Source organism: Zophobas morio, unplaced genomic scaffold, assembly GCF_036711695.1.
Source record: "Zophobas morio isolate AGI-343-1 ecotype UQ-CSIRO unplaced genomic scaffold, CSIRO_AGI_Zmor_V1 ptg000012l, whole genome shotgun sequence".
Classification (NCBI taxonomy): domain Eukaryota; kingdom Metazoa; phylum Arthropoda; class Insecta; order Coleoptera; family Tenebrionidae; genus Zophobas; species Zophobas morio.
In genome coordinates this window covers 22,983,183-23,009,241 of record NW_026972117.1, presented here as the reverse complement: position 1 = coordinate 23,009,241, position 26,059 = coordinate 22,983,183, and the positions used below count along the sequence as shown (strand labels likewise).

The following is a 26,059-nucleotide window of genomic DNA, read 5'->3' as shown; positions in this document are numbered from 1 at the left end:
AGGTTCGTCCTCGCAACGCTAGAGATTAATAACATCAACGAGGCTTATTCCTCTCACCGCTAAAATATACATCATCGAGGCAATTCCTCGCAACTATAAAAAAAAAGCCACCCAAACGCTTTTTCCCTCGGATCGATGACTCGATATTTTTGTGTTTGTTTATTATGCGTTTTGTTGGGGTAACCAGTTCGCGGTATTTTAAACTCTCAAAGTAAATTGTTATTTTGAAGTAACCAATCACTTAGATCTTGATATAATTTGACACAATGTAAACTCTTTGTTTGAATCGTTGATAAAGTGTGGCAAATATTAATTTCATGTAAATTTTGTTAACTTTGCAAATTTTCACCTCATACAATATTTCTCTATTCTCACAATTTTAACCGCAGTAATTTTCCTTTGTTGTACAATTTTCATTGAAATGTTAATACCAGAGTTATTAGAGATTGCACATTTAAAAATGGAATTGACGTTAAATAACACAGGAAACGTGGCAGAAGCGAAGTGCGGTTCCTAGTCGAGCTGGCGAGGTTTATCGTGTCACCTGTACAAGTCCACAGGTTTGGATAGATTCAGGGGCGGCCGCCGATGTTGTAACGTTCTAGGCTTCGTGCTAGCCTAGAACCACCTACGGGTCTGGCGACCGTAATGGCCTAGTTTAGCACAGCATGATCGTAATGGAGGTGTGAGTGCGGATAGGCTTTGCGACAGATAGAATCACAGTCGTGGGGGGAGAACAGCCCCAGACCGGTAGCCCCAAACTCCGCTTGTGCTAGCACGCCCTAGGGGTACTTTTGTTGTGCTCCTATTAACTGCCGTAACTTTAAAAATCTGACACCACACGCCCGCAATAAATTGTGTATTTGCATCAGATTTTGCTTTGTTTTATTAAATTTGTGATATTTAAATATTTGGACTGATTCCAAACAGATGTATAGGACTTTGCGTTTGTTCGTTTTTCATATGTGTATGTCTGTCAATTCGCGAGTGTCTTTTTTTTCATATATCTTAAGGTGTTTGAAATGTAATACATCCGTGAATATACGATATGGGGTTTTTGGGCCGAGGAGTAAATCCTCGCAGCTTCTTTCCTCCCGAGAGGGGTGCCGTGGTAGCCCCTCCAAAACAATTTTGTCTATTATTTCTTGCGCTCTCGAATCACACGTAGTGTATGCACTTGTATAAAAGAATGTCTTCCCGCCACTTTTCAAAAAAAAAACACAACGTAGGTTCCAATTTGTTAGACGATCACAGCCAAGGTCAAACGTTGAATTTTTAATTTTTTCGCGGGCCTTTCAAACTTTTTCAAAGTCAATTAAAGACGGGAAGTTTGGGTTAACACACTAGTGAAGAAATAAACAATTTACACTCCTGCGTTTACACTTTGATGTAAGGACACTTGTGCACATGTCTTATCGGCGGCCATATTGTTGTGACCGAATCTGAATCAAATTTTTGCGCTGAATTTAATTAACAGCGGCGCGAAATCACATTTGAATAATTTGAATTTGAATAAAAAAATTGAATAAAAAAATCGTTAAACATAGGCAACCATGTGCACGTCAGCGCTTGGGGGTAGTTGGTAGTTCGCTAGGGGATTTTTAGTTAGAGGGCGATAGTAGACAAGAGAGCGGGATGGCAAGAGCATGGTGAAAACGTCATGATTGTTTGGTTCAGTGTTGTGTGAGCATGGTGAAAAGACGCTGTAATTTAGCTGGGTTAAATTAGTTGGCTTGGTAGTTAATAAAAGGGAGGAAGCCTTTGTTTAACGAAAATTAATCGTAACAATGACGTCACAGTTTTCCTCAATACGCGCAGCTAATTCTTGCGGATTTCTAATCGGAAAAAGTGCTAATTTTCGCCCGACGGTACACGTGCTGTAAATTTGTTTTATTGTTTGTTAATTCACCGATCAGGTTAGGATTTTAATCGTTAACTGGTGCTAACACAATTTAACAGACATTAGATTTGTTTAAACAGAATTTCACTAAGAGATTTCATGAAATTCACTTAGTCAGGATAACACCCTTTGTTTACAAGTTATGAATGAGGTTTCGGATGCTGATATTTAAGTGTTAATATATGTAGTTAGTTTAACGACGATTTCTCTCTTTATCTGTGAGATTAAATTCAGAATGGAGGAATAAACAATTTACCTTGCATATTTTGTATTTTGATTTAGGAGCACTTTTACAACTTTTGTATTCACCACTTTGTATTTGATCGTATTCCGCCATAAAAAACACAACGTAGGGTTCTACTTTGTTGACAACTTTGAAAGTTTCCAGGGTTTTAAAATTTTGGTCACTTATCAATTTTGCGTGGATGTTTGGCTTAATGCAGCTTTTTTAAAATAAAATTAAAATAATTCAAAAACTAGAATGACCGAATTAAAAATATTTGCCGTGTCCGTCATAAGTTTTGCTCACTATTTCGTATGAATTATAGAGGGCGTCAAAATGACAGCTGGCGCTACTTGTTTGAACTTCGTAGAGATGGCGCCAGAGCCAAATCAACTTGTACGTTTTAAAATGACAACTTATGGTGATTACCCCGTATGAGCAAAGCGAACATTATTCCCTCAAACTACATGTAGCGTTAATAATAACATAAAACATTGATTTATTTACTACTTTATTATAAAAATTGCACTTACATTATTTACCACAAAAATAATTTTATATAAATATTCAAAAAATACTCATGATTAAAATACTGATTTCCAAACCATCACCGCCCAATTTTTATTGTATTACTGTATTTAAACAAACTCTATCGTCACAATTTTACAACCGTCCACAACCGCCCCAGTCCCAACACCTGACTTTTGAGTTTGCAAAAATGAGGTTTGATTTGGAAATCTTTACTCACAAAATAAGCACAAATAAAAATATAAATTGCACATTCATAAATAAAATAAAATTTATAATTTTACTTTTAAACAATGAAGCATAAAATACAATGAACTCTTGCAAGAAAAACAACTAAAATTTAAAAAAACTCTGGATTACAACTAAAACACAAACACATTGTGCACTACGTTCGCACTTAAAGCTATTAAAAATAAACAAATCAGTTATGTAAAAAATTGTTCCAAACTTGTTCCTTCATTGTAGACTTTGCAGATAAGTTACATTAAGTTGGCCCAGCACAAGGAATGTTGAAATTATTTCTATGATTATGTTAAAATGCTGCTGTATCAAACTTCGTAGAAAAAAGTGTTGAACTAAATTTGAAAAATTTAAGTTACGAAACTGAATTAGCACTTGTACCGTTTTATGAATATATAAATATGTAATATTTTAAGATATTAATAGCATAAACAGTAATAAAGAAAATGCGATTTAAATAAAATAAAATATATTTTATATTTGCTCAACATTAAATTTTCATTTTTTTACAACGCTGAATTTTTAACTATTTTTTATATATATAAAAATATTGTTCATAAGCAGTGTTTGGTCATTCCAGTTCCAGCACACCTGGCGACGCAGCAAAAAATGAAAACTTAGGTTAAGTTCAGACAAACGGTCCACTTTCCACTAAATTTTTGAATTAAGCTGTAGTATACTACACCCATTTTTTTCATTATGCAAAAAACATCATCATTAATAGCAATTAATACAAATTAAAAATAATTACAATGTTTATAGTGAGAATAAGATGGCAAAACAATGAGATAAATCGTCAATACTGATGCAAGTCCCAAGTTGCTAATGCTAGAACCTGAATCTATGCCAATTAAAAATAATACGATTAATAAATCAGATAAATAAATGAATGATGTATGTAATTATTACTATAGTGTTACTAACATCAAATAGTATGACAGCTGAACATAATTTGAAAAAGACAATATGTAAAAACAAATGGGCGAATTTTATAAGCCTTTTTTCAGTCTTTAAATGTTGTTCCTTTAATCTTAATTTTTTACGACAGAATAAGACTTCCCTTACTTTATTGTACGGATACATAAAATCATTACCACAGAATTTAAGTACATGCTTTAATAAAGAACCGTTATGTTCTAAGAACTGTGAACTGCATTAATACAGATTTTAAAATTTGTGTAACATTTCCTACACTTACAACGGTAATCAGTAGCCAGGATACAAGACCATGGATCAATGAACACAAGAATTTCCTCCACAAAACCTCGTCAAGAGAGGTCTCTGCAAAGTTTTTCCAATGGTCTGTACATGAAAACCAATGTCAATAAGTGACTGATGATCTAAAATTTTGCGACCATCAAATATATACGCAGGTTTCATCATTGCATGGTAGATTTTGTGGTAGTCCAAGGTCTAAAAAATCACTTTACAATCTACAACATACCAACAAAAATTAAAATTACCTTAAATTCGTCCCATTCAGTGCATAACACAATAGCATGAGATTTCTCACAAGCCGAATACGCATCGTGATATATAGTAATAGCACTCTTCACCTTCTCTGGGGATTCGCAAACCGACGGGTGAGTCAGGTCATAATAAATTTGTTCTTCTTCCACTTTTGGATCATAAATCTTCAACGTAGCTCCTTCATCAAGAAGAGTTTTCGCTACATGTATCGCTGGAGTTTCTCTAGTATCTCCAGTGTTCTTTTTAAACGCGAATCCTAAAATCGTCACCGTTTTGCCGCTGACGGTATTAAACAACGACTGAATAACTTTGGAAGTAAATCTGGACTTTTGGTATTCGTTCATGTCCACTACTTGCTGCCAGTAGGCGGCAACTTCCGGAAGATTCAAACATTCGCAAATGTACACCAAGTTGAGGATATCCTTTTGAAAACAGCTCCCACCAAAACCAATAATTAAACACGAATGTTCAAAATAATTGTAAATAATAAAGGTGTGATAAACTAAATCGACACGAAAATGGAGTAAATAATTACCTATAGAAGCTTGAAGAAATTTGGGACCTATTCTCGAATCTAAACCAATTGCTGTGGCCACTTCTGATACATCAGCACCAGTCGCTTCACAAACAGCTGACAGTGAATTTATACTGGATATCCTTTGTGCCAACATTGCATTCGCAGCCTATGTTACAAAATATAGTTAACTCAGATCCAATACCTCAAAAAATATCTCACCAATTTTGACAACTCTGACGACCAAGTATTGGTCGTAAAAATTTTTTCTCGGGGTATCCAGTGTTCATAGATACTGCACAACTCTTCAATGGCAGCTTGTCCACCAGGACTTTCCTCCCCACCAATTAGTACCCGATCGGCGTTAATAAGGTCGTTTATAGCAGTCCCTTAAAAGTTTTTTTTTTGTAAGTTTGTAGTTGGCACTAATACAACAAACCTTCTGCCAAAAATTCCGGATTAGAGAGTATCTGATAGGATACTCCTGGTTTTTGATTGGCACTTAGAATTTTTAATATACTTTCGGCCGCTCTAACAGGAACAGTACTTTTCTCAACGACAATTTTATCGCTTTGGGCAATTTCTGCTATCATTCTCGCGGCTCCTTCTACATATTTCAGATCGGCCGCTCGTCCCTGAAATCAGGGAATTAATCTAGGATTAGAATTTTGTTGTAAAAATTATCAGTATTTGTAATTTTAATTTCATCACAAATCGATTTTAAATCTGTGTGCAAAATTCTTTAAAAAAATGGTAGTATTGCAGAACACGCAGTGGCCTAGCTCAACGTGCATTTTTAATCAATATTTAATATAAAATCTGTTTAAAATTTCATGAACAATCAATCAAACCCCATTGAAATAAAATCAACTAGCTTATAACAATATTACAATGGAGGTATTACACAGCACATAAAAATTACAAGCTGAATTCAATGAAACTAATCCTACCAGGAAAGATAACACAAATCTCTACAAATCTCTCTGTATTAATAATAATCTAAGTTCTACTAGTGATGATAATCTTTATTCTTAATTAAATAACTTCTCATTGTGCAAAAACACTGACTTAAATTAACAAATAGTTTGCTTTAAAAAATGACTCACAAACTATTACACTGATAGTTTTTTGTTCATTAAAATTAATAAAACGCCTCAATAATTTACAATCATTGAATATTAAGTCTTAATGATGAAGGAATTTGAAAGGTTAATATGATGTCTTGTTGGCAAAGATGAGCACACATCATTTCATCATCAGCTTCCAGCTGAATTTAAACAAAGCAATAAATTGGTCAAGGTAAATTGTACTTACCTTACCATTACCAATGGTTTTTGTTGGTGTATTAACAGAAATAAATATTAGGTCAGCTTCTAAAATTGCGGTAGTTATATCATTTGAAAAAAACAAATTTTTTCCTCTGCATGCTTTTACTATATCATCCAAACCAGGCTACAAAATAAATTTTAACTGACGTCATGGACAGGCACTTTTTACCTCATAAATGGGAAGTTTGTCGGAATTCCACTGGGCGATCCTTGTTTTGGATAAGTCAACTACAGTGACTTTAATTTCCGGACATTTTAGGGCTATGACACTACACGTGGGGCCCCCAACATATCCAGCGCCGACGCAACAAATTTTTTTAATAACCATTTCGTGACTGAAATTAAAACGCGAGTTATAATTTGAATTAACACATTGTTTTCGCTTGTGCAGTGCTAATTTATACGGTCTATTGTTTAAAAAGGGATAAAGTAATTCGTGAAATTATTAAACAAACTTACTTGTTTGGTCGACTACACTACACGTCTACAAAATGAATCTCTTCTGAGAAATCTAAGCAACGTCTTCACTGTTCCAAAATTCGTTTACACTAACCTCCAACTCATAGCTTACGCCCACTAACCTATAACTCCCTTCTTTACACTACAGCATTATCTATTAGCTTATTTGCTTATTTTGCATATAACAACTATTTTAGATTTTAGGACTATAAAAATAAATTCGTGTACAAAAAAACCGCACTTGACGTCCTAATGTGAATGTTTTCGAATTTATATATTTTAACGTCAGATGTCAGACCTGTCAATTTGTCAATTGACTATTCTGCAGCTGCCATCTGTCAAAAATTTCGTCTTTATCGGTAAGGTTAAATTTATAAAGCTTCGTTCACAATACTCCTGCGTAGCACATAACACTTATAAGTTATACTACTCGTGAATTTATCATTTTGAACACAAGTAACATAACGTAACTAGGCGACTAACTACTGTTTTCACGACAGGTGAATCAAAAAAAAAAATAAAAAAAGTTGGTCTAAGTTAATTTACACAAAACTCCCCTCGTCCCTAAAGTACAGAACAATATATCCAGCTTTTTCAAAAAATTATAAAAATTTGATTTTGCGAATTTTATTTTTTTACTACATTACCTCAGTAATAGTGATATGTATGTGATAACTCCTATATGTTAATGTTTCACGTGAGTTTTTTGTAGTTTTTCATTACAAAGTTTTGTGATGACCTTAACATTTCAACAAAATATCTATGTCGATTTGTATAGGTACAGCGTGATCATGGGTGTGAGACTAATAATAATACTCCCAAAATTTTGAGAAAATAAAGACGTTCTTGATGTGAGAAATAAAATCAATTGTCTTTTTCATTCATTTCACCTGTATAAGCAATTCTAAAAAATATAGATGCATTGATATATCACAAGTATAGATTCATAACATTTCCCCGCAAATAAGATAGCTGGGTAAACGCCTAGTCCATGGTAGAGAAAATCTGGGATTGTGGGTAAACCTTCATGCAAAATCGACCCAGACACCCCGTCTGCGCCCCACACGACCCCACGCATTTATTTAGCTTAGACTTAAATTTTCCTGGATTTTGACTACATCAAATGGAAACATTGTTATGATTGCAAGGGAGAAAAACGAACAAAACCAAATTATGCCACTCTCTATCAACAATTACAGTTTCGGCCAGAAAATCTTGGGCAGTATTTTTCTGTCATTTGAAAAAACACGGTGTAGTCTATGCTTTATTGTCACAATGATTGACACTTTTAAAAAATAAATTTTGACATAAGTCATATAAATTTTGACATACGTCATCATCCACATTCCAGTCTACGTCAAAATGTCAGTGGTCAAAATGACAAACATGGCAGATTTGAGGTTAGAAATATGTAAAGCCTGTTTTAGAGCTTATGTCACTGGAATGACAGAACTGCCCAAGCTTTTGTGGCTGAAACTGTACGTCTCGGTGATATCCAGATGATAACTACCTAAGGAAAAAAATTTAGTCCCCCGAACAGTCTCATTAAGGGCCGAATTCTGTATTTTAACCTTTAAATAAGGAATCCGTTTGTTAAAGGCTTAATTAGGCTTAATTAACTTTAACATGACGATTTTTAGTGTTTTTTGTTAATATTAACAAATTTAAACCATGAAACTATAAAACTAGACAAAGACATCATTGTTCTGATTCATATATACCTTCTTTGTAATTTCTCTGGGTTAAATAATCACAGATTCTCCATTTCTTTCCTTTTATTTAGAAACGGTCACTATATAAAACTAATGAAACTGACAGATAAGTTGCATAAAGTGACACATATGACCATACACTGCACCGTCGCCTGCGTTGACAGTTGCGCTGACAAAGCCTGCCGAATAGCCACCTTTGACAGATAATCCAGTAGTTACTTTCGACGCCATTTTCCTTCTGAGGGCGCTAGTTATCCTTGAATGACAGCTCAAATTTGAATTTGACACATTTGTTTGTATATGTAATTTTCGTAATTTTGAACTAATAAAATACGATTAAAAATGCATTGTTGTGTACCATCCTGTTCAAACAGTAATTCAAATGTTACCTACCACGAGTTTCCAACGCAGAAGCAGAGGTTTTCTGCGTGGACAAAAAGTAGCACTCTTGGGGAAAATTTGAAAGGTTTGCATTCTTTAACTATTAAAAAATAAATAAAATTCTTGATATAACGTAATAATGAACGTTAATTTCATTTAAGAAAACTTTGAACCTCCTTCGGAGAGGCCAAAAGTCTGTATTCTTCATTTTAATAAAAATTATTTTTTCTACGATTCTGTGGGTAGATGCAGGCTACAAAGACATGCAGTTCCCCAGTTTAACAAAGGTGTAAGAGAGAGGTGTAAGAAGGTGTGTAACTGATTAACCGAAACCATTTTCATCAATCAATAATAATCAATGAAAAACTTCACCAACAATCCTAAACCTACACGGAACATCATAAACCAACAATTTCTTCTGTACATTCAAATTGGTCAACTGTCAACGAAGGATAACTAGCGCCCTCGGCAAAATGTGTCCTAATTTTGCATATCGTCCAATTTCGCTATTCGGCAGGCTTTATCAGCGCAACTGTCAACGCAGGCGACGCACTGCACAAAGGAAACTATAACGGACTTCACCTTTATACAACGCATCTATGTATAAGGGTCCTTTACCTTTTAGAGAATAGGAATATCCTTATGTAAGGACCTTCCAAGAAAAGAGAGGGTGGGTGGGCGGGGCTAATACCTGCTAAGATAAGAGCGATTTTGGCAATTGAAATTTCTTTCTTTTCTTGAAGGGTATCTCATTTGCCAAAATCACTCTTATCTTAGCAGGTATTAGCCCCGCCCACCCACCCTCTCTTTTCTTGGAAGGTATGTGATTTGCCAAACTCAGTTTTATCGAGAGTGTATCTCATTTGCCAAGATCAGCCTTAACTTAGCAGGTACTAGTCCCACCCGTCCGCTAGTACCTACTAAGATAAGAGTGATTTTGGCAGATAAGATATACCATCTAAGAAAAGAGGGTGGGTGGGCGGGGCTAATACCTGCTAAGATAAGAAATCCCTCTCTTTTCTTGGAGGGTATCTCATTTGCCAAAATCACTCTTATCTTAGCAGGTATTAGCCCCGCCCACCCACCCGCTCTTTTCTTGGAAGGGATGTGATTTGCCAAACTCAGTTTTATCGAAAGGGTATCTCATTTGCCAAGATCAGCCTTAACTTAGCAGGTACTAGTCCCACCCGTCCGCTAGTACCTACTAAGATAAGAGTGATTTTGGCAGATGAGATATATCTTCTAAGAAAAGAGGGTGGGTGGGCGGGGCTAATACCTGCTAAGATAAGAAATCGCTCTCTTTTCTTGGAGGCTATCTCATTTGCCAAAATCACTCTTATCTTAGCAGGTATTAACCCCACCCACCCACCCTCTCTTTTCTTAGAAGATATGTGATTTGCCAAAATCAGTTTAATCTTCCAGATTGGTGAATTAGCTACGCTTGTTGGGGAAACTGTGGCGTCGCTATCGATACGATTAATTTTCGTTAAACAAAGGCTTCCCCGTTTTTTAAACTACCAAATCAACTAAACTTATTCTAACTACCTTACCGAGTGTTTTCACTCACACCCAACAAAACGACAGTGACGCATCTCAACCACAGATCTCAACTCTTCCAAGCAAGCCCACTTCACCTTCACTTCCAACCCTGTTATCTTACCAGATACCAGAGAACACCATGGTGCAAGAAGACATGGTATGCTAATCCGATGGATGAATTTTTGTCTGCTTTGAGCACCAGCCACGTGACGTCACATTGCCCGACCGAAACGCTCTTCTGGCAACTTCGAATGCTGTCAAATGTCAATTTATAAGTGATATGTGAGGTTATATCGGAGATTGGGATTCGGTTCAGCTTTTAATCATGGGTTAACTTATCTTCGAAGGTGCTAAATTGAATGCTAATAACATGTGTTCAGAATTTGGCATCGTTAGTTGATAGTGATAATACGAACATGCAACAAGCTGGATTTTAAAGTTGGCGGTTATGGCAGCCACAAGCCGTCACACAAAATGCGCAAACTGTGTGCGCAATATCATACCAATGCCAGTAACCACAGAACAGTAACGTAACAGTAACCACCCCGGATACCACTTGCTATTTCTATTTATTAAGTTGGTAGCTTGTCGCTGTCAAACACGTCAAGTTGGATATTCTGTGTCCCGAAGCGGTGTATTGTCAAAAGTAAATAAATAAATAAATGAATTTGTAGCATCTTGTTTTCGGAAGTTCTACGACAAAATACAAATATTATTGCTTTGTTGAGTGCACAATTGAATATAAAACATCGTTAAACACTCACTGTTAATACAAATGACGGAATTGCAAGACAACTTGCCTCCAGGCTGGGAGTGCAAAATCGATGGACTCACAGGAAAACAGTAAGTAATCATAAAATCGGCATTAAGTTTGCTAATTTCGTACCTTTTTCTGCAGATATTACATAAATCACAATACCAAAACTACTACCTGGGATGATCCTCGAAATCGTTACAGGTCAATTCATGCAACTCCCAAACATATTGAACACATACCCCTTCAAGTAAGTTAAAAACCAACACTGCGTTTAATATTGAGGTAATTTACATGTATTCATATATTGTGTTCTTTAAACATGCTGCGTTACTTGGATTTAATAGCATGGTTCACCAGATTTACGAAGGAATTATGTGTATCCAAGTCAGACTACACCTATTCCAGCATTTCAAATGTCCACAAATCAAAGCACTAAACCGAACGCGTTCCAGGTATTATTGCTTGTAGAATGTGCTATTACAGTATGAGGGTGGATGAGTTATTGCTTTTATTTAATTAAGTCAATCTTGAGTAGTTGGCATTAAGTTTTTCTTTGTATATGTAGCGGTTTTTATTTTTGATAACGAATATATGCTGCATAAACCTGAAGTGATGTTTTTTAAAGGAACTACGTAGTACATCGCGCTCAAGCCCTCTTACATTACGAGGAGCAAAAATTCAAGACAGCTCCTTAACAATTCAACAAGACACTGATGAAGCTATTGCTAAAATCAGTGCCATGTTTCCTACTGTTTCAGAAACTCATATTCGCTTATTGATGAAAAAGTAAGTATCATAGCGGACCTCCATAGCCATCTGCATTGTGTACCGTGAATTGTGTTGTGTAAACTAACAGTGTCTGGGTTCACTTTTGTACATACCACTTTTTCATACTAACACCGCCTTTCATTTGCTTTTCTTACCATTTTCTAGGTATCACAATCGAGAAGCTGTTGTGATAAGTGCATTGCAGGTGGAAAAAAATCCAATTACTACGCCTGGACCTTTTGCAACTCCCCCTCCTCAGCGAAACATTCATCATCCCAGCGTATATGCATTACATAAGACGCCTCCCCTTGGGCTCCGCTCTAGCTCCAGGGGTGGTAGTCCAGTATTAAGACCTGGATCGGGGACGAACAGCACATACACAGGCTCTCCACGCATAGGAGAGGGTTTCAGAAGTTCTCCAAGGCCCCACTCTTCTCCTAAATTAAAACTAAGGTCTTAATTCAGTTCGTCCCATTATGGTGTTACCTATTTAGTCTTCTCCAAAAAATTACGTTACTAGTATGAGATACCCTTGTTTCACAAACAATGTCTTCATTATGACGTAAATTTTTTAATATTATATAAAATTTTCATGCTGCATCAAGTACAAGTTTATAGCTAGAATTTTCAGAAAAATCGTGATATGATGACAAATCGAGTTTTTTTTTAATATACAAGATATAATTTCGCGGTTTTATATCTTAAGAACGGATAGCAATATTGAATTTCTGTAAACACAGTTGCTTTTAGCTTGAAGAGGGAAGCTTAATTTAGTGACGTCGGCGTCGCGACACTAATTTGTTTTTTTTTTATTTAATGTATATTTGTTTTAATGGACTTTGATAGATCGTTAAATTATGATTACAATGATATAAAACATTTGTTTAATTTGTTGTAATCTTGATATAAAGATCTATCAAAATTCGCTAAAAAATGTATGTTGCAATTAAAAAAAAAAGATTTGTACCCAAGGCCAACGCCATACATGCGTCATATTATGCAATGTATTTAAATTAACCTTCGCCCTTCAAGTTAAAAACAATGGAGTTTACCGAATCCCATTATTTCTGCCCCTTCTCGATACAAGGCGCGGAGTTTTATCCTGGGACACCTGTAGATAAAGAACAGCCAAAAAAAAAAAAAAATTAAAGCTTCAGGTGATTTTTAAGTTATGACTGTTTTCATAAAAGGGTATTGTTAGAAGAAAAACAATCACAAAATTAGGATATACGTATTATCGACTTTTTATTATTATATAGAAAAAAAAAACGTCACTGAAAAATTATATCTAAGAAGGAAAGGAAAAATATATAGTTCAAAATACTGCAAAAAAAATCTGTAGCTAAAAAGAAAGAAACTTCACCCCAATTTTGGAAAGAGCACTTTTAATTACTTTGAACAAAAGATGCAGTTGACGTAGCTAAGCCAAATTAACACCATGTACGTTAACAATCAAAATTTTTATCCATAAATTGAGTTTGTAGTACAAAAATCTTTGCGTTTTATATTAATGAAAATGCGTGAATTTGAAGGAAAAACTAACTTTTGTACAGTACAGTGAGGCTATTAATTCCGACGAGAGGTTCAAATGGACCACTGTATTGGCGGTTACCCTTCTGTTTGCACATAGCTGTAATAATGTTTTAGAAAATTTTCATGATATAGTTAATCATGTACCGAGAAATTGAGAATACATTTTTTCCCGTTGGTTATCTGCTTTATATTTAATATTGTCCGCATTTATGCGGGCCGCGCCCGCTTGGAATGGGAGTGTTATTTACGCCACGAATTTTTTTTTTATTTTTCAAAAAAGCGGGATTTGTTGGACTGTACTTAGAAACTTAAAATCGAGGGAAGTTGTTTTTAAATAACCTTCGACCATTTATTAATTTTATAGCTTTTAACATATTTTGATAGTTTTCTTGGAGTTGAAATTAAGGAAAAAAAACTTATTTAAAAATTCATAGAATATTTTAATTTGTATTACAACAGAAACACTTCTATTAATTTGTAGAGAATATAAAGTATGAGAAGTGGCGTTTTAGCTAGGTTTTCTGAGTTGTTTTCTATATCGGAAGTTTTTTAAACATTTTTCTTGTGACTTTTCAAACCTAGATAAGTATTAAGGGAATACTTTTCTAAACAATTTTTGTGTATAGATGTTGAGAAAAATCTTAACCTTTTTTATAAAAAGTGCATGGATAATGTTTATCATTTTTAGTTGAAAATGATAACTCATATTACGAAGTAGCCATCAATAGTGGTACTGAAAACACGAAAGTACAAAATAAGAGGCTTTTTTTTTTGAAAAAACGAATTTCGAGATCAGAGAATCTAAAAGAAAAAAAATATAGCTATGTTTTCCTAACAAAAAATTATGTTCCTTGCGAATTCCTTCAAAATTAAATAGATCTCCATTAATTAAGCATGACATATAGTTTTATATCACGTAATCACATTTTTTTTTCAAAATTTTTCGACGTGCTTTTTTCAAAAAAGGGGTGGCCGACTATGTACTATATCTATCTAAAAGCTCCACAGTTTATTAAGAAAAATGATCAAAATTAAAACTGCATTTATACACTTTTTGGAATTTAGAATTTATAGTTGCATCAGAGTTTTAGACTAAAATTTTGCTTAAAAATAAAAAATGTGGCAACATTGAGCTTTCTTTAAACAGTTACATATTATTTAAATTTAAAACATTCATGTTCATTGTCATTTGTATTCATGTTATAATTTAGATATTGATTGTGATAACTTTTCTAGGGCCTTTAGTAAACTGAAAAAATCTTAACTACAAAAAAATTAAACATACAAGAATTTGTGGGTAATGTTAGATACGTAACATATATTTCTTTTCGCAAATAGCAAAATCTGTCAAACTACAATCAAGCAATACCTACAAAAATTCTCTTCACATTTGAGTGTTCCAAAAGTGGCGGGGTTTTTAAACTAGAATTTTCATTTAGTTATTGATATTTTTCGTTCAAACACAAAATTGGGCACTTTTTTACACATTTTATCAAAAATGTTTAATTTTTACTTCCCGAGCGTAAGCTAAGGAAGTATAGTAATCGAGTCTATCGAATTGCCACTTTCATATTTTCTCGAAAACTGCTGTCATTACCTCTAAAGTACGAAAAAAGTGGTCTCCCGTTTCTGTCTGTCTGTCTGTCTGTCTGTCTGTCCGTCTCTCTGTATGACGTCATCTCCAAAATTTATAATATTTTTTTTTTATTTCATAAAGTAACATGCACTTGTGGTGTCTGAATCCGCGTCGAATTTTCACTCTAGACATCCAGGATTTTTGGAAAAAATTCAAAACTGAATAACAATATTTTGCAATATAACTTTAAAACTGAAAAACCGAAAAAGGTTATCGCAATCATGGTAAATCATTAAGCAAAATTTATTCGTTTATCCCCTCCCAAAAAAATGATGATTTCATCTCAAAATTTTGCCGAATAAATCCTATCCAAAATGTGCAAAATATAATGAGTCTATACTAAAAAAATCACATAATCAAAATTTACAATTTTTCGAAAAAGCTGGATTTGTTTTATTGTATTTTAGGGGAGAGGGAAGTTCTGTCGAAATAACCTTCGACCAATTTTTTATTGTGTTATTGAAGTTGCTGATTTAACATTATGTTTTCAATAATGTTCGTTACTTAAAAATTTAACTCTATTGTGAAAATAATCTAATAAACAATTTTTTTCATAATTATTGATTAGACAAAAAATAGAAGTTTATTTTTATATATTTATTATTGCTATTACGAATTTATTTCTCAAAGCGTCACACCGTTGTGTGATGAAATTTGTATACGCTTTTACAAAAACATTTAACAATGCTTTCCAAATGAGAAATAAACAAGTTTCATACCCGACAAACGGATAAGAATACAATAATCATTTTCACGGGTAATGAAACAGTGATAAAGGTTATTTGTTGGAAATTATTGATTTTATGTGGTAATTTGTACACGAAACAATTGAATAACGAAAAGTACATTTGTTTCCTGTAAAGTTGGTCGATATTTTGAATGAGTTAAGGGAAATTTATTTGACAATGCGTAGTTGTGGCGTGTTAAACATATAATATAGATAGTTTTTTAAACAATGTAGTGACATTTTCTTTAATTTGTAAGTATATGCATTTTTATAATATTTTTACGTTTCGAACATTTGCAAAATTCAACATTGGAAATAATTTTATAATAAATAAATCGTAAAAGTCTCCATCAATTACAAAAATAATGCATGCGAAATTAGAATGGGTATGATCCTGTGTTTTCTTTTAAAAAATAGTGAGTAATAATACAACAAGTATTGAAACTTGGATAAAAGGATAATTTGTCGGATTTTCGAAATTTTGGTATTTTATGGATACTTTTGAGTATTTTCGCTAGATTTTTTTATCCCAGAACAACAAAAATAATAAATCTTACATTTTTGGAACGCTCTTAAAACGTCATCTTATATCTCTTAAAACAAGTCTTTAATTGACTGCAGAATATTCTAACGATCTGATAGGGAAATCCCATTCATTTCTTATGGACTTCTGATATTATAATTTGCTCCTTTAGATCTTAAACACACCAAAGTTGCATTTTTTTTTATTATAATTTTATAAAAAAAGTTTTTATTTACAACTTACTTATGCAAGGTGATTAAATTTACCGTGTATTTTATTTGCTGCTTTTTTCGTGTTAAGAGTTGTATACTTCACTCGGCAAGTAACCTTTGCATAATTAAAACCTGAAGTGACACTTATCTTAATTAAATACACCCAAGAGTGTATAAGATGACCAACCAACATCTCACACATATTAAAATTAAATAATCCGTTTCCAATTTTTCTACCATTTCAATCTGTTTACATACATATTGTGCAGCATTCCCCCAATATCACGTAGTAGAAATTATCATTTACCATTTATACCACTAACAGTGCTCCGTTCACCCTCGACAATAGCAAAACTTTGCTGTCCCTATGGATACCTGCATCCGTTCTGTGGATATTTTTTCAGCATGCTTTAATTTTTATTAATTTTTATTTGGTGATGGTTATAACAGCTAGAATTGTCATTTGTTTTTATTTTATTCACTTTCATAGAAAACATTATTTTGGATAAAGTAAATGACGGTACGTAGTTGCAGGTATATGAAGTCAATTTTCCCAAAAGCAGACGAAACGGTTATTTTGGATATACTCAGCAACAATGAAAGCAATATACAGAAAACGTCAGAAATCTTAACGGATATGGGTTTTGAAAGAAAAGACACTGTAAAGATGGCACAGCAGAAAGTCGAAATGAAAAGCCAGCCTGTTAAAAAAGAGGAGGAAATTAAGAAGGAAGAACCTAAACCGTTACCCCCTCAGATGAAAACGTCAGAAGAAAAGGCGGCACGTAATATTTCGTTTAAAATTTACTGATTAAAAACTGACATCGCTTGGGTTACAGTTACTGAAAAATTGAAGAACAAGTTTGAAGGTGTAGCAGAACACTTAATTACGATAGCACTGGAAAGTGTGGATTTTGACGAAAGCAGAGCGAATCAGATTCTCGAAATTATAAAACAAGAAGATTCCGATAACAAAGTCGAAGAAAGTACACAGAACGAAGACAATGAAGTTGACAACGAGTAATTCTTTCAATGTTATAATTGTAATTCTTGTCATTTAATTTTAGGGAGATAGCTATAGACGTAGATGTTAATAAAAGCACTACCCTGCCTGTATCCCAGAGCAGACAGTCCATAAAATCATTATTGAAATCAGATAAGTCAGATAAAGACAGAAGTACATATTCCAGGTACGTAACGGGTACCATTTATATGAAAATTTAATGTACACACATAAATATATTTCATAGGATTGTTGAAAACGATGCCTTGGAGTTCAGATCTAAGAATCTCACAAACACAACGGGGCCTAATCCAGATTTAACGCAAGGACCAAATAATAAAATATTATTGTAAGTGTTGTTTCTTTTACTCCGCTTTTCATCCATTTTCTGAGACTGAATTAACTTAAATACTTGCTAATTAGTTTCTAATTCATACCCTACCTGCGGTTTCCCCCACCACTTCTCGAAACCATTATTTGTCAAAAGTTGTTTGAAAATGGCGAAGTGGGTGGAGCCACAGGTAATCTATAGATTAGGAAACAGCAATATGATGTTATTTTTCCAAAAAAAATATTCTCCCTGTTGTTTTAACGTTCATGATTATTTTTTTTAGGGAAGATTATATGAACTGGCAAGGACCTAATGTAAATATTCGAAAAGGTCCACAAACATTACAAAAAGGTCCTAATCTTTCATTATTGGGGACCAAGAAGTATCAGCCTCGCGGCTCAAACCCAGAATTGCGCAAAGGTCCAAAATTGGGATTAGCAAAAGGCAGCATTTTTTCTCAGTTGAAAAACGTCAGTATTGGAGAATCTCGAGGAAAGTAGCAGTTGATGTGCAATCTCATTTAAAATTCTTGAATTTCGGTTGCATATCGTTATTGAAATCTTTGTTGAATATTTAAGTAGAAAATTTAAAAGACCTCATCAACACACAGCACACAATAAGCACAACCTGAAGATAATTACAGTAGTTTAAAATACACGAGGGTAAATATTTGCTATTAAATGTATCCAAGGAAAAACAGTATACAAATAAGGTAATACGAAAAAACTCAATGTTTTAGTTTGTTTCTTTTATACAGCTTAACATCTATGTGATATATGTCAGCTATGTATCGTGTTAATGGCAATATTCTAGTGATAATGCTGCAGCAGTGTGTAGCTTTTTAAAAATGATTTTAAAAAATTGTGAAGGCTGTGGGTAATAACGTATGCCGCCCATTCTTCAGCAAAAAAGTGGGTAAAGAAAGAAAATCCAATTCAGTAATTTCACAGTCCGTAACAAATGTTCACTATTGCATATTTTAACTGCAAATATTTTTGTAAATGTATTTTAAGAGTAGTACATGTAGGAGAAAAAATATTGTTTTTTTGCGGCCTTTTGATATTTTTGCCGTCGTGGTGTTCTAGATTTCACTTCATAATGTAACAGCTACAATATTTCCCCTAATTTTTGCAGTGTCACCACCTTGAACAGGGAATTGTTTGTATACACTATAACTATATCTGGATAGTTTTTAGCTACGATTGTTGTATAACTTATCTCTTCTCGATTATTTATTTATAATTCATTTTCTTTTGTGCCATATATTTACAATAATACTGCATGTATACTGGATGTAATAAAATAGTGCAATATGTCTCTTAACTGTTTATTTATACCTTAAAATAATTCCTTACGTCTAATGTAAAAACTATACTTCATCTTCGTTTAACAATAAATTTGGTATGCCGTTATTTATGGGGAATTTCCTTCCAGTTTCTGGACAGATAAGTTCGCCGTTTATTACATCAACCTCCAGTAGTACATGGTGTGCCTTTTTCAAAAAATCTTGGTCGTTTTCATAGTTTTCCACAATTTCTTTGGGAAGACCTTCCAATTGCCCTATGCTCTCAGCGGCATTCCACAATACCGCCCAGTCGACCTTGGGTATAATTTTTGCAATGAAGTCAGGATTGAAGTCCACCTCTGACACACGAACATCTGACGCCTGCGAAGTAATACATTCGTGTTTTTTTTTTGTATTTAAAGTACTAGTTTAGATAAAAAACTGCCTTACAATTAATATTTTTGTAGCGTGCTTCTAAAATATAAAGTGGAATAGATGTTGGGTAGTAACACAAAAAATGATATAAAAGATCTCTCAAAAATACTGGCAAAGGTTTGTATTTATATTTGTTAAATTAAAGACAAAATAGATAAAGAAGCATGTCATGTCCATGTTTCAAGTGAACTTTGCTTAACAAAATTTTGTGATGACGTCATCAACTTTTTGGTAGGGACAAATACATATGTCGATAATAATAAAAACTGAAATTTCAAATTTCAATCAATTTGCATATTCTGAAGAATACCACTGCGTTTTTTTAGTTTAACTCAAAAACTCAAACACAAACGTACTTTTTCCTCGGAAATTTTTACATCTAGTTTAACAGCTACGAGTTTTTTTTATCCAAAAACAAGTTGTGGGTGGTTCATTTTAGTTTTACTCATTTTTCTTTTAAATTTTCGCGTAGGTGGTACGTGGTTAAAAAAAAACTGTGACATTCTAGCAATGCTAAATCATTTTTATAAAAGGAACGTTACACAACAACTTAAATAAAGTCTGTTTTTTTAGTTATATGTATATTAGAAAATTATTATAGGGTTCACCTTCAAGGGCGGCGTTTTCATTTAATTTTTTGGTACATAAATAAAGCATTTAACAATAATAATATTTCGCAGTATGTTTTTTGATTTTAGTTTTTGTATTACTACCACTGAGCCCTATTCAGCTCGCCAAATAAATGCAAAGTTTACAATCAACATAACCTTAAATATACACAAATTTATTGTCGCTTGAAAGTACAAAAACACAGTTAAATGATTTACTCACGTTAATAGCAAGTGGATATCCAACAGTTACAGCTTTCATGCATTTAGAAGTAAGCATGTTATGAGTTAACAATTTCATGTTTGTTTCAGCAGCCCTTATTCGAAGATCACAAACAACAAATTCAATTTACTTGTACTGTCAGTTCCAATAAATAATTTCTTCTAAATTCTTCAAACCTATTACTGAGTCCTTATTTATCTATATTCATTATGATTTTCACAAATTGCTGTTCGACTGCGAATATAGTGCGGTCTATAACCATGTTTTTGTTACTATAATTTGAAAAAACGACGCCATTTTGACGGCGGAAACCACCGACAGTTCGTTACAACAACACTCGTTTCAAACGACGCACAATATAAATTACGCAAGTATCGACGAATGTGTTTCAAAATTCGCTTTAATTTTTTACGCATGAATTTTCTAACAAACAAGTGACGATTTCACTCTTCGTTATCAAATTTCAACTTTAAACCGGTTGTTTGTCGTGCGCAGCACTTCCGGTTCCACTAACTCCTGTGCTAAATGGGAAAACCCTAGAAGATGTGTATAGTCGCCATTTTTCCATTTAGTTATATTTGATCTTTCTAGTAACTAAGAAAATAACCGTTTTGATCTGGTTTAGATCTTGGCGGGTGAAATGGAAAGCGAAGAAACAGAGCAGATTCAGGAAGGCGAAGAAGAATCTCAAGATTCACAAGAACTGGACGAAATTCCTGTACAATTAGATGACTCGTCATACGAACCTCTTGGCTTGACCAACAGTTCAAATATCGTGAGAGGGAAATATTACAAACAGACTTATCGCCCCGCGTGGGAACAAATGCCAGATTTTAAAGGTAAGATGAAGCCCATTAAGCCTGCATTATGTTATCTATATTTAACTGTGTTTGTCAAAGGCTGGCTTCGAGGAGTTGTTGGTGAACCCACAAGAGCATATTGTACATATTGCCAGAAAACTTTGCATGCTCATCGGTTAAGTTTGCTTAAACACACTTGCACTATTAGACATCAAAAGGCCGCGCAGATACACAATACTCGAAAGGTAACATGTTACATTCACACAATAGTGACTTGATTTTCAAATCTTGTAGAATAAAGCCCAGGCCATGGAACAGCAAGAAATTCATGCTGTAGTTCTCCAAGAGGAAGACATTAACCAGACAGAAATTGATAATGAAGAGGCGGAAGCAATAGAGTACACTGAAATCACTTCAGAAGTGGAAGATGACGACCATCTTCAAAAAGATGGGGAACATGACTTGGTTGAAGAAGAAGAGGAAGAGGAGGCAACTATGGAAATTCATCAAGTCCCATTTGAGAAGGTAGGAAGGTTTGGTTTCTGCCATTGTTGGTGCTATTTTTGTTTTCATTGAATTGTTCTTTTTGTTAAAGAATAAAACAAACTAGTCTCTTTCTTTGTTATATCATTTTCCTTATTTGTTTCTGTGTTTAAGTTTGTGACTTCATTGTATATTGATCATTATTTTTTAATAGCACAACCAAAATTTCCAAGCAAATCAAATGAAAGCGCCAGTTTCCACTCACGTGTTAGATACCACAAGAGGATGCCCTGTGTCTGGATTACAAGTTAGTCTGTATAAACTGATTGATGGAAGATGGACATATATTAATGAAGGAATTACGAACGTTAATGGGAAGTTTTCTGGCTTTGTAGACAGAGCAGATTTTACTCCTGGAAGATACAAACTGCATTATGATGTGGATAGATATTTTGATGCACGTAAGCAAGATACCATGTATCCTTTCATTGAGGTAAGAAAGTCAATGAAAATAATTTATAATGTATATTAATAAAAATTTGCAGGTGGTATTTGACTGTCGAACTATTACTGAAAACTATCACATACCCATACTTCTAAGTCCATATGGGTATTCAACCTACAGAGGATCTTAGACATTCCATATTACATTTTTAAGAAATTATAGTGTTAAATAGCTTTCTAGATTGCCTTATGGGAAATAATTGAAGAGTGATTATTTAACCAATATTTAAGAAATATGAAGTAGGTTCATTAAGTTAGTTTGTCCTTAATTTTAATATGCTGGAGAAATGGAACTATTTTTTACCAAAGTTAGAGCAAAACATTAAAAGTTTTTTGTTCAATCCTGTACTACTGTATGCTTAAGAATATTCACTTTTTAAATAAACAACAAAATTCATTTGAAAATTACTTTTATTACGAAAAATACACAATTTTAAGAAGACATTTTCGCTTTTTGTTTTTTGAGAGATTTTTGTTTAGCTTGTTCATACAAAGCCAGCAGTTTTCCTTCTTTGGCTAAAATTTTTAAAATTTCTACTATTAACGGTAGATAATTATGCTTGCGTCGAATATTTTCAACCTGATATTGGCGTTTTTTGTTATCTTCCTCTTCGATTAGTAAGCGAAGTCGTGCGAGTTCAGTCTGTTGAGAATCTGTTTCCATTCCAGACTCTTCAATGTACTTTTGTATCGTTTCTATTTGTCTCTGATATAACATTTTTCGGTCACTAACTATCGCCATCAGGTTGAAATGGATTTCGCCTTCGTTGTACCTACAACAACAATAACTACAATATTGAATTTTGTACATCAATATACAACACACCTTTGTATCCTTTTCTCAATGATCGGCCTAACAACATCAACCCAATCTGTATCTGCTGCAACAGGACCCAAATCAATGGGTCCAGTTTTCAAACCATCAAGTTCATAAAGTCTCCCATCAATGGGCACGTAACTTACAAAATGAAAAACGTCTTCATTTTTGTTAGCCAAAGAAGGATCAAATTCAAACAACTGTTGTCTAGCAAAAGAATTATGAACTGACCTAATAACAGGTGAATTACTTATAGTTAATCCTTTCATATTTGCATCAAAACCTTGACAGAAATCTTTCAATTCACTTAATGTATGACCTAGCTTTAAATCAGAATGACGACAGTTTAAGAGTACACTTAAAATAGCTTGTGTCGCACAAGCATTTTCTATAACTTGCTGTGCAAAAAAGATCTTTTCCAGCCGGCTATCTTGAACGACGGAACCACTCGGTTCATCATCTTTAGTCCATTTAAATAGGAATATGAGGCCGTGAATTGGTCTAAAACGAGAATGTGTTAAACATGTTGAAAGACAATGGTGAGGTGTTACTTTAAATTTTCGAACTGTTCTGGGTCCAGACTCCACAGTTCTTCCACTTGGACGCCTTTTACACCTAATGGAATGAGTGTTTATACGAAAAATTGTGGCGGTAAAACTACTTACCAAATTCTCGAATTAATTCAGTAAAAACTCCTGGATCGCTTTCTATTAAACACCAATTTCCTGCCGTTTCTGACATTTTTACGTGTATTAAATGATAAGATATATGTGATTAAACTTATGCTTGTTATGATATAACCTCAAAATTCTTACAAAATGGTTGTCATGCCAGCCATATTTTAATGGTGATTTATCGTCCACATGGCGCGAAATTCAAACACCAAGTAAGCAGATTTTGTTTTTATTTAAATATAATTCAATAGTTTTATTAATTTCTCGTTAAATAAAGCCAGCACTTCTACATATCTAAATTATAAAAAAGCATAGATAAAAATATACAACTTGAAATAAAATGAATTACACAGGTCCCACATGATCATATTTTCATCACTCTTTCAGTGCGCTGTTACACTGGAAGTTTAGATTATCTCTTACAGATGCGTCAAGCTCCTGTAAAGACGAATAAATGTGAATCCCTGGAGTGGAAGTAAACGCAGACCTTGACAATCTTGTGCTTCTTCTGACTGGAGTTGCAAAAACTCTTTTTTCAACTGTGGTACCTTCACTTGTTTTTCTAAAAATTAAAAATTAAGTGCGCCAAACATTTTTCTGTTTGACTTACTTCTTCAGGACTTTTTCTTGTACAGCAAACTGAATAATACTAGATTTAAAAATATTTCTAGCGTCTTGCACAATTTTATTTCGGTCGTTTTTGTTCACGTGAGGACCGCTTTCGTTACAAATATTCAACAAACTGAATTTCTGCAAAAGTTGGTCCAGACATTTATCTACATTTTGAACCTGAAATTATAGATGTCAGATTGAGTTACTAATAAGTTTTAAGCAGAATATTACTTCAGCCCCTTGAATAATTGCAGTTTTGTAACACTCAACTGCTAGATTTATATTTCCTTTTGTCTGTTCTAGAGCTGCACGACATTCCCAGTACTGGGGTTCTTCTTCAACTTGGCCACATTTTTGTTTTATTAATTTCAACCAAATGTCACACTGTTCTGGTGGATACCCCTACAAACAAAAAATATTAACAGGTAAATTTCATAACTACATAAAGTGCTATACATACATCCAGAATTAATTTATGTAGATCTACTAAAGCTGTTTGTGCAACAGCAGGTAGATTAATTTTTTCAGGTGTTGCAGGCGGTTCTTTAATGAAATTGTTATTTTCAATTATGACAGAATTTTCAATATTTTCTTTTTCTCCGTCACAGTTTAGTGCTTTTATTGTATTTTCAGCATGGACACCAAAACACTTCAAATGGTGATACTCTTTAAAACTTTTTCCTTTGATTTCTAGCCATTCACTTAATTTCTGTGTCACTTCGTTGGAAATTTGCTTTGACACAAAAATTGATTTTCTGTTATTGCTTGGTGTGTTAAATAGAGAATTTTTCCTAGCAGAAAATACCGGAGTCAAAGTGCTTCGAATATCTGGTGTTATCATTGAACTCTTTTGAGTGTCTTTGTCAGTACAAGTGATCTTTAACAATTGAGGCTTGTTTGGAGTAACGCTAACCCTTCGAAGATTATTTGTTGAGTGAGGAGTACCATCAGTATTTGACAACTTTGTCTTTGTGTTGTGCTGAGTCTTTAGTTCTTTTTGGTCATTTCTTATCTGTTGTGAGTTAGAGTGAATTGGGGCAGGCATTGACGGTTTTTTATTTTTAAAAACTGAAGCATCATTGTTGACATGTTTCACAGTTTTTATTTTTTGTACAGCACTTAAGGAGCTTCCAGTGGTAAATTTTTTTTTCACAGTTTTACTTGAAGACATGTTTAAGTTTCTGTCAGTGACTAGTTTTGGGACAGACTGTGCTTTTTTTGGTGGATTTGCTTTGAGACTACTTTGTAATGTTAACTTTTTCCGGGGTAGCGCAACTGGGGGTACAAATTCGTGCTTTGATATTTCTTTATTGGATTCACACCGTCTGAGACTTTTGTCACTTTTTAGGGTGAACGATGTTGGGTCAGGATTGTACGAAATGTTGAATTTAGATAACACTTCTGAATCAGTATCCAGAACATTGACCAACGTTTTCAGAGGCGTAATTAAAACAGACTCTTCTTTATTGTTGGACGTTATTTTTTTTTCGAGTTCGTGCACTAGTAACGGATTTGCTTTAAGCATTCGGTACTTGCTGGTCAAAGTTTGTCTCACTTGAGGAGCTTTCATTTTTTTACTTTGGGTTAGTTTGTCTTTACTCACGCTTTTATTACAAGAATCCATTTCAGGGGTAAAGTTTTCTATGACAATTATAACACAACTTTCGCAACTGAATAACAGGACGCTGAACACTTGTAAACGTTTGTTTTATGTTCGTTGTTACTTCAGTTCAATGTGTAATGAATTTGAAATTGAATTTGAATTGAACCGTTGTTTGAAAATAAATAACGTTTCTGCGCATGCCCAGTTGCACTTGCTTTTAGGGTTTTTAGT

General features: G+C 33.8%; 6 protein-coding genes across 12 annotated transcripts; 2 read left to right on the top strand and 4 right to left on the bottom strand.

The window, feature by feature from the left end:
• Positions 1 to 2,617: 2,617 nt before the first annotated feature.
• On the bottom strand, positions 2,618 to 6,962 carry Sgl (sugarless). 3 transcript variants are annotated; one of them, XR_010280318.1, is made up of 9 exons: positions 6,663 to 6,962; positions 6,373 to 6,538; positions 6,190 to 6,327; positions 5,315 to 5,510; positions 5,098 to 5,264; positions 4,898 to 5,044; positions 4,355 to 4,810; positions 3,602 to 4,304; positions 2,618 to 3,535 (listed from the first exon to the last, which is right to left on the bottom strand). XR_010280318.1 is itself a non-coding variant. In XM_064054834.1 (8 exons), exons 2-8 carry the CDS (start codon positions 6,529 to 6,531, stop codon positions 4,125 to 4,127), a joined length of 1,443 nt encoding a protein of 480 aa, XP_063910904.1. In that variant the 5' UTR covers positions 6,532 to 6,538; positions 6,663 to 6,962; the 3' UTR covers positions 2,618 to 4,124. The 3 variants fall into 3 exon arrangements, 2 of the variants coding, with proteins under 2 accessions (XP_063910904.1, XP_063910905.1); XM_064054834.1 differs by having other exon boundaries at positions 2,618 to 4,304; XM_064054835.1 differs by having other exon boundaries at positions 2,618 to 4,304; positions 4,355 to 4,804; positions 6,663 to 6,961.
• Positions 6,963 to 10,875: 3,913 nt separating this feature from the next.
• On the top strand, positions 10,876 to 19,102 carry LOC135128030 (uncharacterized). Of its 5 annotated transcripts, XM_064054825.1 has the most exons (10): positions 10,876 to 11,137; positions 11,193 to 11,298; positions 11,396 to 11,503; positions 11,677 to 11,837; positions 11,985 to 12,272; positions 16,985 to 17,235; positions 17,290 to 17,470; positions 17,518 to 17,640; positions 17,701 to 17,802; positions 18,068 to 19,102. In XM_064054825.1, the coding sequence occupies exons 1-10, from the start codon at positions 11,070 to 11,072 to the stop codon at positions 18,282 to 18,284; spliced, it is 1,605 nt and encodes a 534-aa protein (XP_063910895.1). In that variant the 5' UTR covers positions 10,876 to 11,069; the 3' UTR covers positions 18,285 to 19,102. The 5 variants fall into 5 exon arrangements, with proteins under 5 accessions (XP_063910895.1, XP_063910896.1, XP_063910899.1 ...); XM_064054826.1 differs by lacking the exon at positions 11,396 to 11,503; XM_064054829.1 differs by lacking the exon at positions 11,985 to 12,272 and having other exon boundaries at positions 10,881 to 11,137.
• LOC135128034 (multifunctional methyltransferase subunit TRM112-like protein) lies at positions 19,098 to 20,615 on the bottom strand. Its single transcript, XM_064054832.1, has 2 exons — positions 20,336 to 20,615; positions 19,098 to 19,450 (listed from the first exon to the last, which is right to left on the bottom strand). Exons 1-2 carry the CDS (start codon positions 20,411 to 20,413, stop codon positions 19,154 to 19,156), a joined length of 375 nt encoding a protein of 124 aa, XP_063910902.1. The 5' UTR covers positions 20,414 to 20,615; the 3' UTR covers positions 19,098 to 19,153.
• A 247-nt stretch (positions 20,616 to 20,862) lies between these two features.
• Positions 20,863 to 22,566, top strand: LOC135128033 (uncharacterized). The gene is made up of 5 exons (XM_064054831.1): positions 20,863 to 21,174; positions 21,235 to 21,380; positions 21,430 to 21,660; positions 21,833 to 22,111; positions 22,164 to 22,566. The coding sequence occupies exons 1-5, from the start codon at positions 20,976 to 20,978 to the stop codon at positions 22,251 to 22,253; spliced, it is 945 nt and encodes a 314-aa protein (XP_063910901.1). The 5' UTR covers positions 20,863 to 20,975; the 3' UTR covers positions 22,254 to 22,566.
• LOC135128032 (ubiquitin carboxyl-terminal hydrolase isozyme L5) lies at positions 22,516 to 23,777 on the bottom strand. The gene is made up of 4 exons (XM_064054830.1): positions 23,605 to 23,777; positions 23,491 to 23,554; positions 22,949 to 23,440; positions 22,516 to 22,895 (listed from the first exon to the last, which is right to left on the bottom strand). The coding sequence occupies exons 1-4, from the start codon at positions 23,678 to 23,680 to the stop codon at positions 22,556 to 22,558; spliced, it is 972 nt and encodes a 323-aa protein (XP_063910900.1). The 5' UTR covers positions 23,681 to 23,777; the 3' UTR covers positions 22,516 to 22,555.
• Positions 23,778 to 23,866: 89 nt separating this feature from the next.
• Positions 23,867 to 26,026, bottom strand: LOC135128029 (uncharacterized). The gene is made up of 4 exons (XM_064054824.1): positions 24,686 to 26,026; positions 24,457 to 24,627; positions 24,224 to 24,402; positions 23,867 to 24,175 (listed from the first exon to the last, which is right to left on the bottom strand). Exons 1-4 carry the CDS (start codon positions 25,847 to 25,849, stop codon positions 23,989 to 23,991), a joined length of 1,701 nt encoding a protein of 566 aa, XP_063910894.1. The 5' UTR covers positions 25,850 to 26,026; the 3' UTR covers positions 23,867 to 23,988.
• Positions 26,027 to 26,059: the final 33 nt, after the last annotated feature.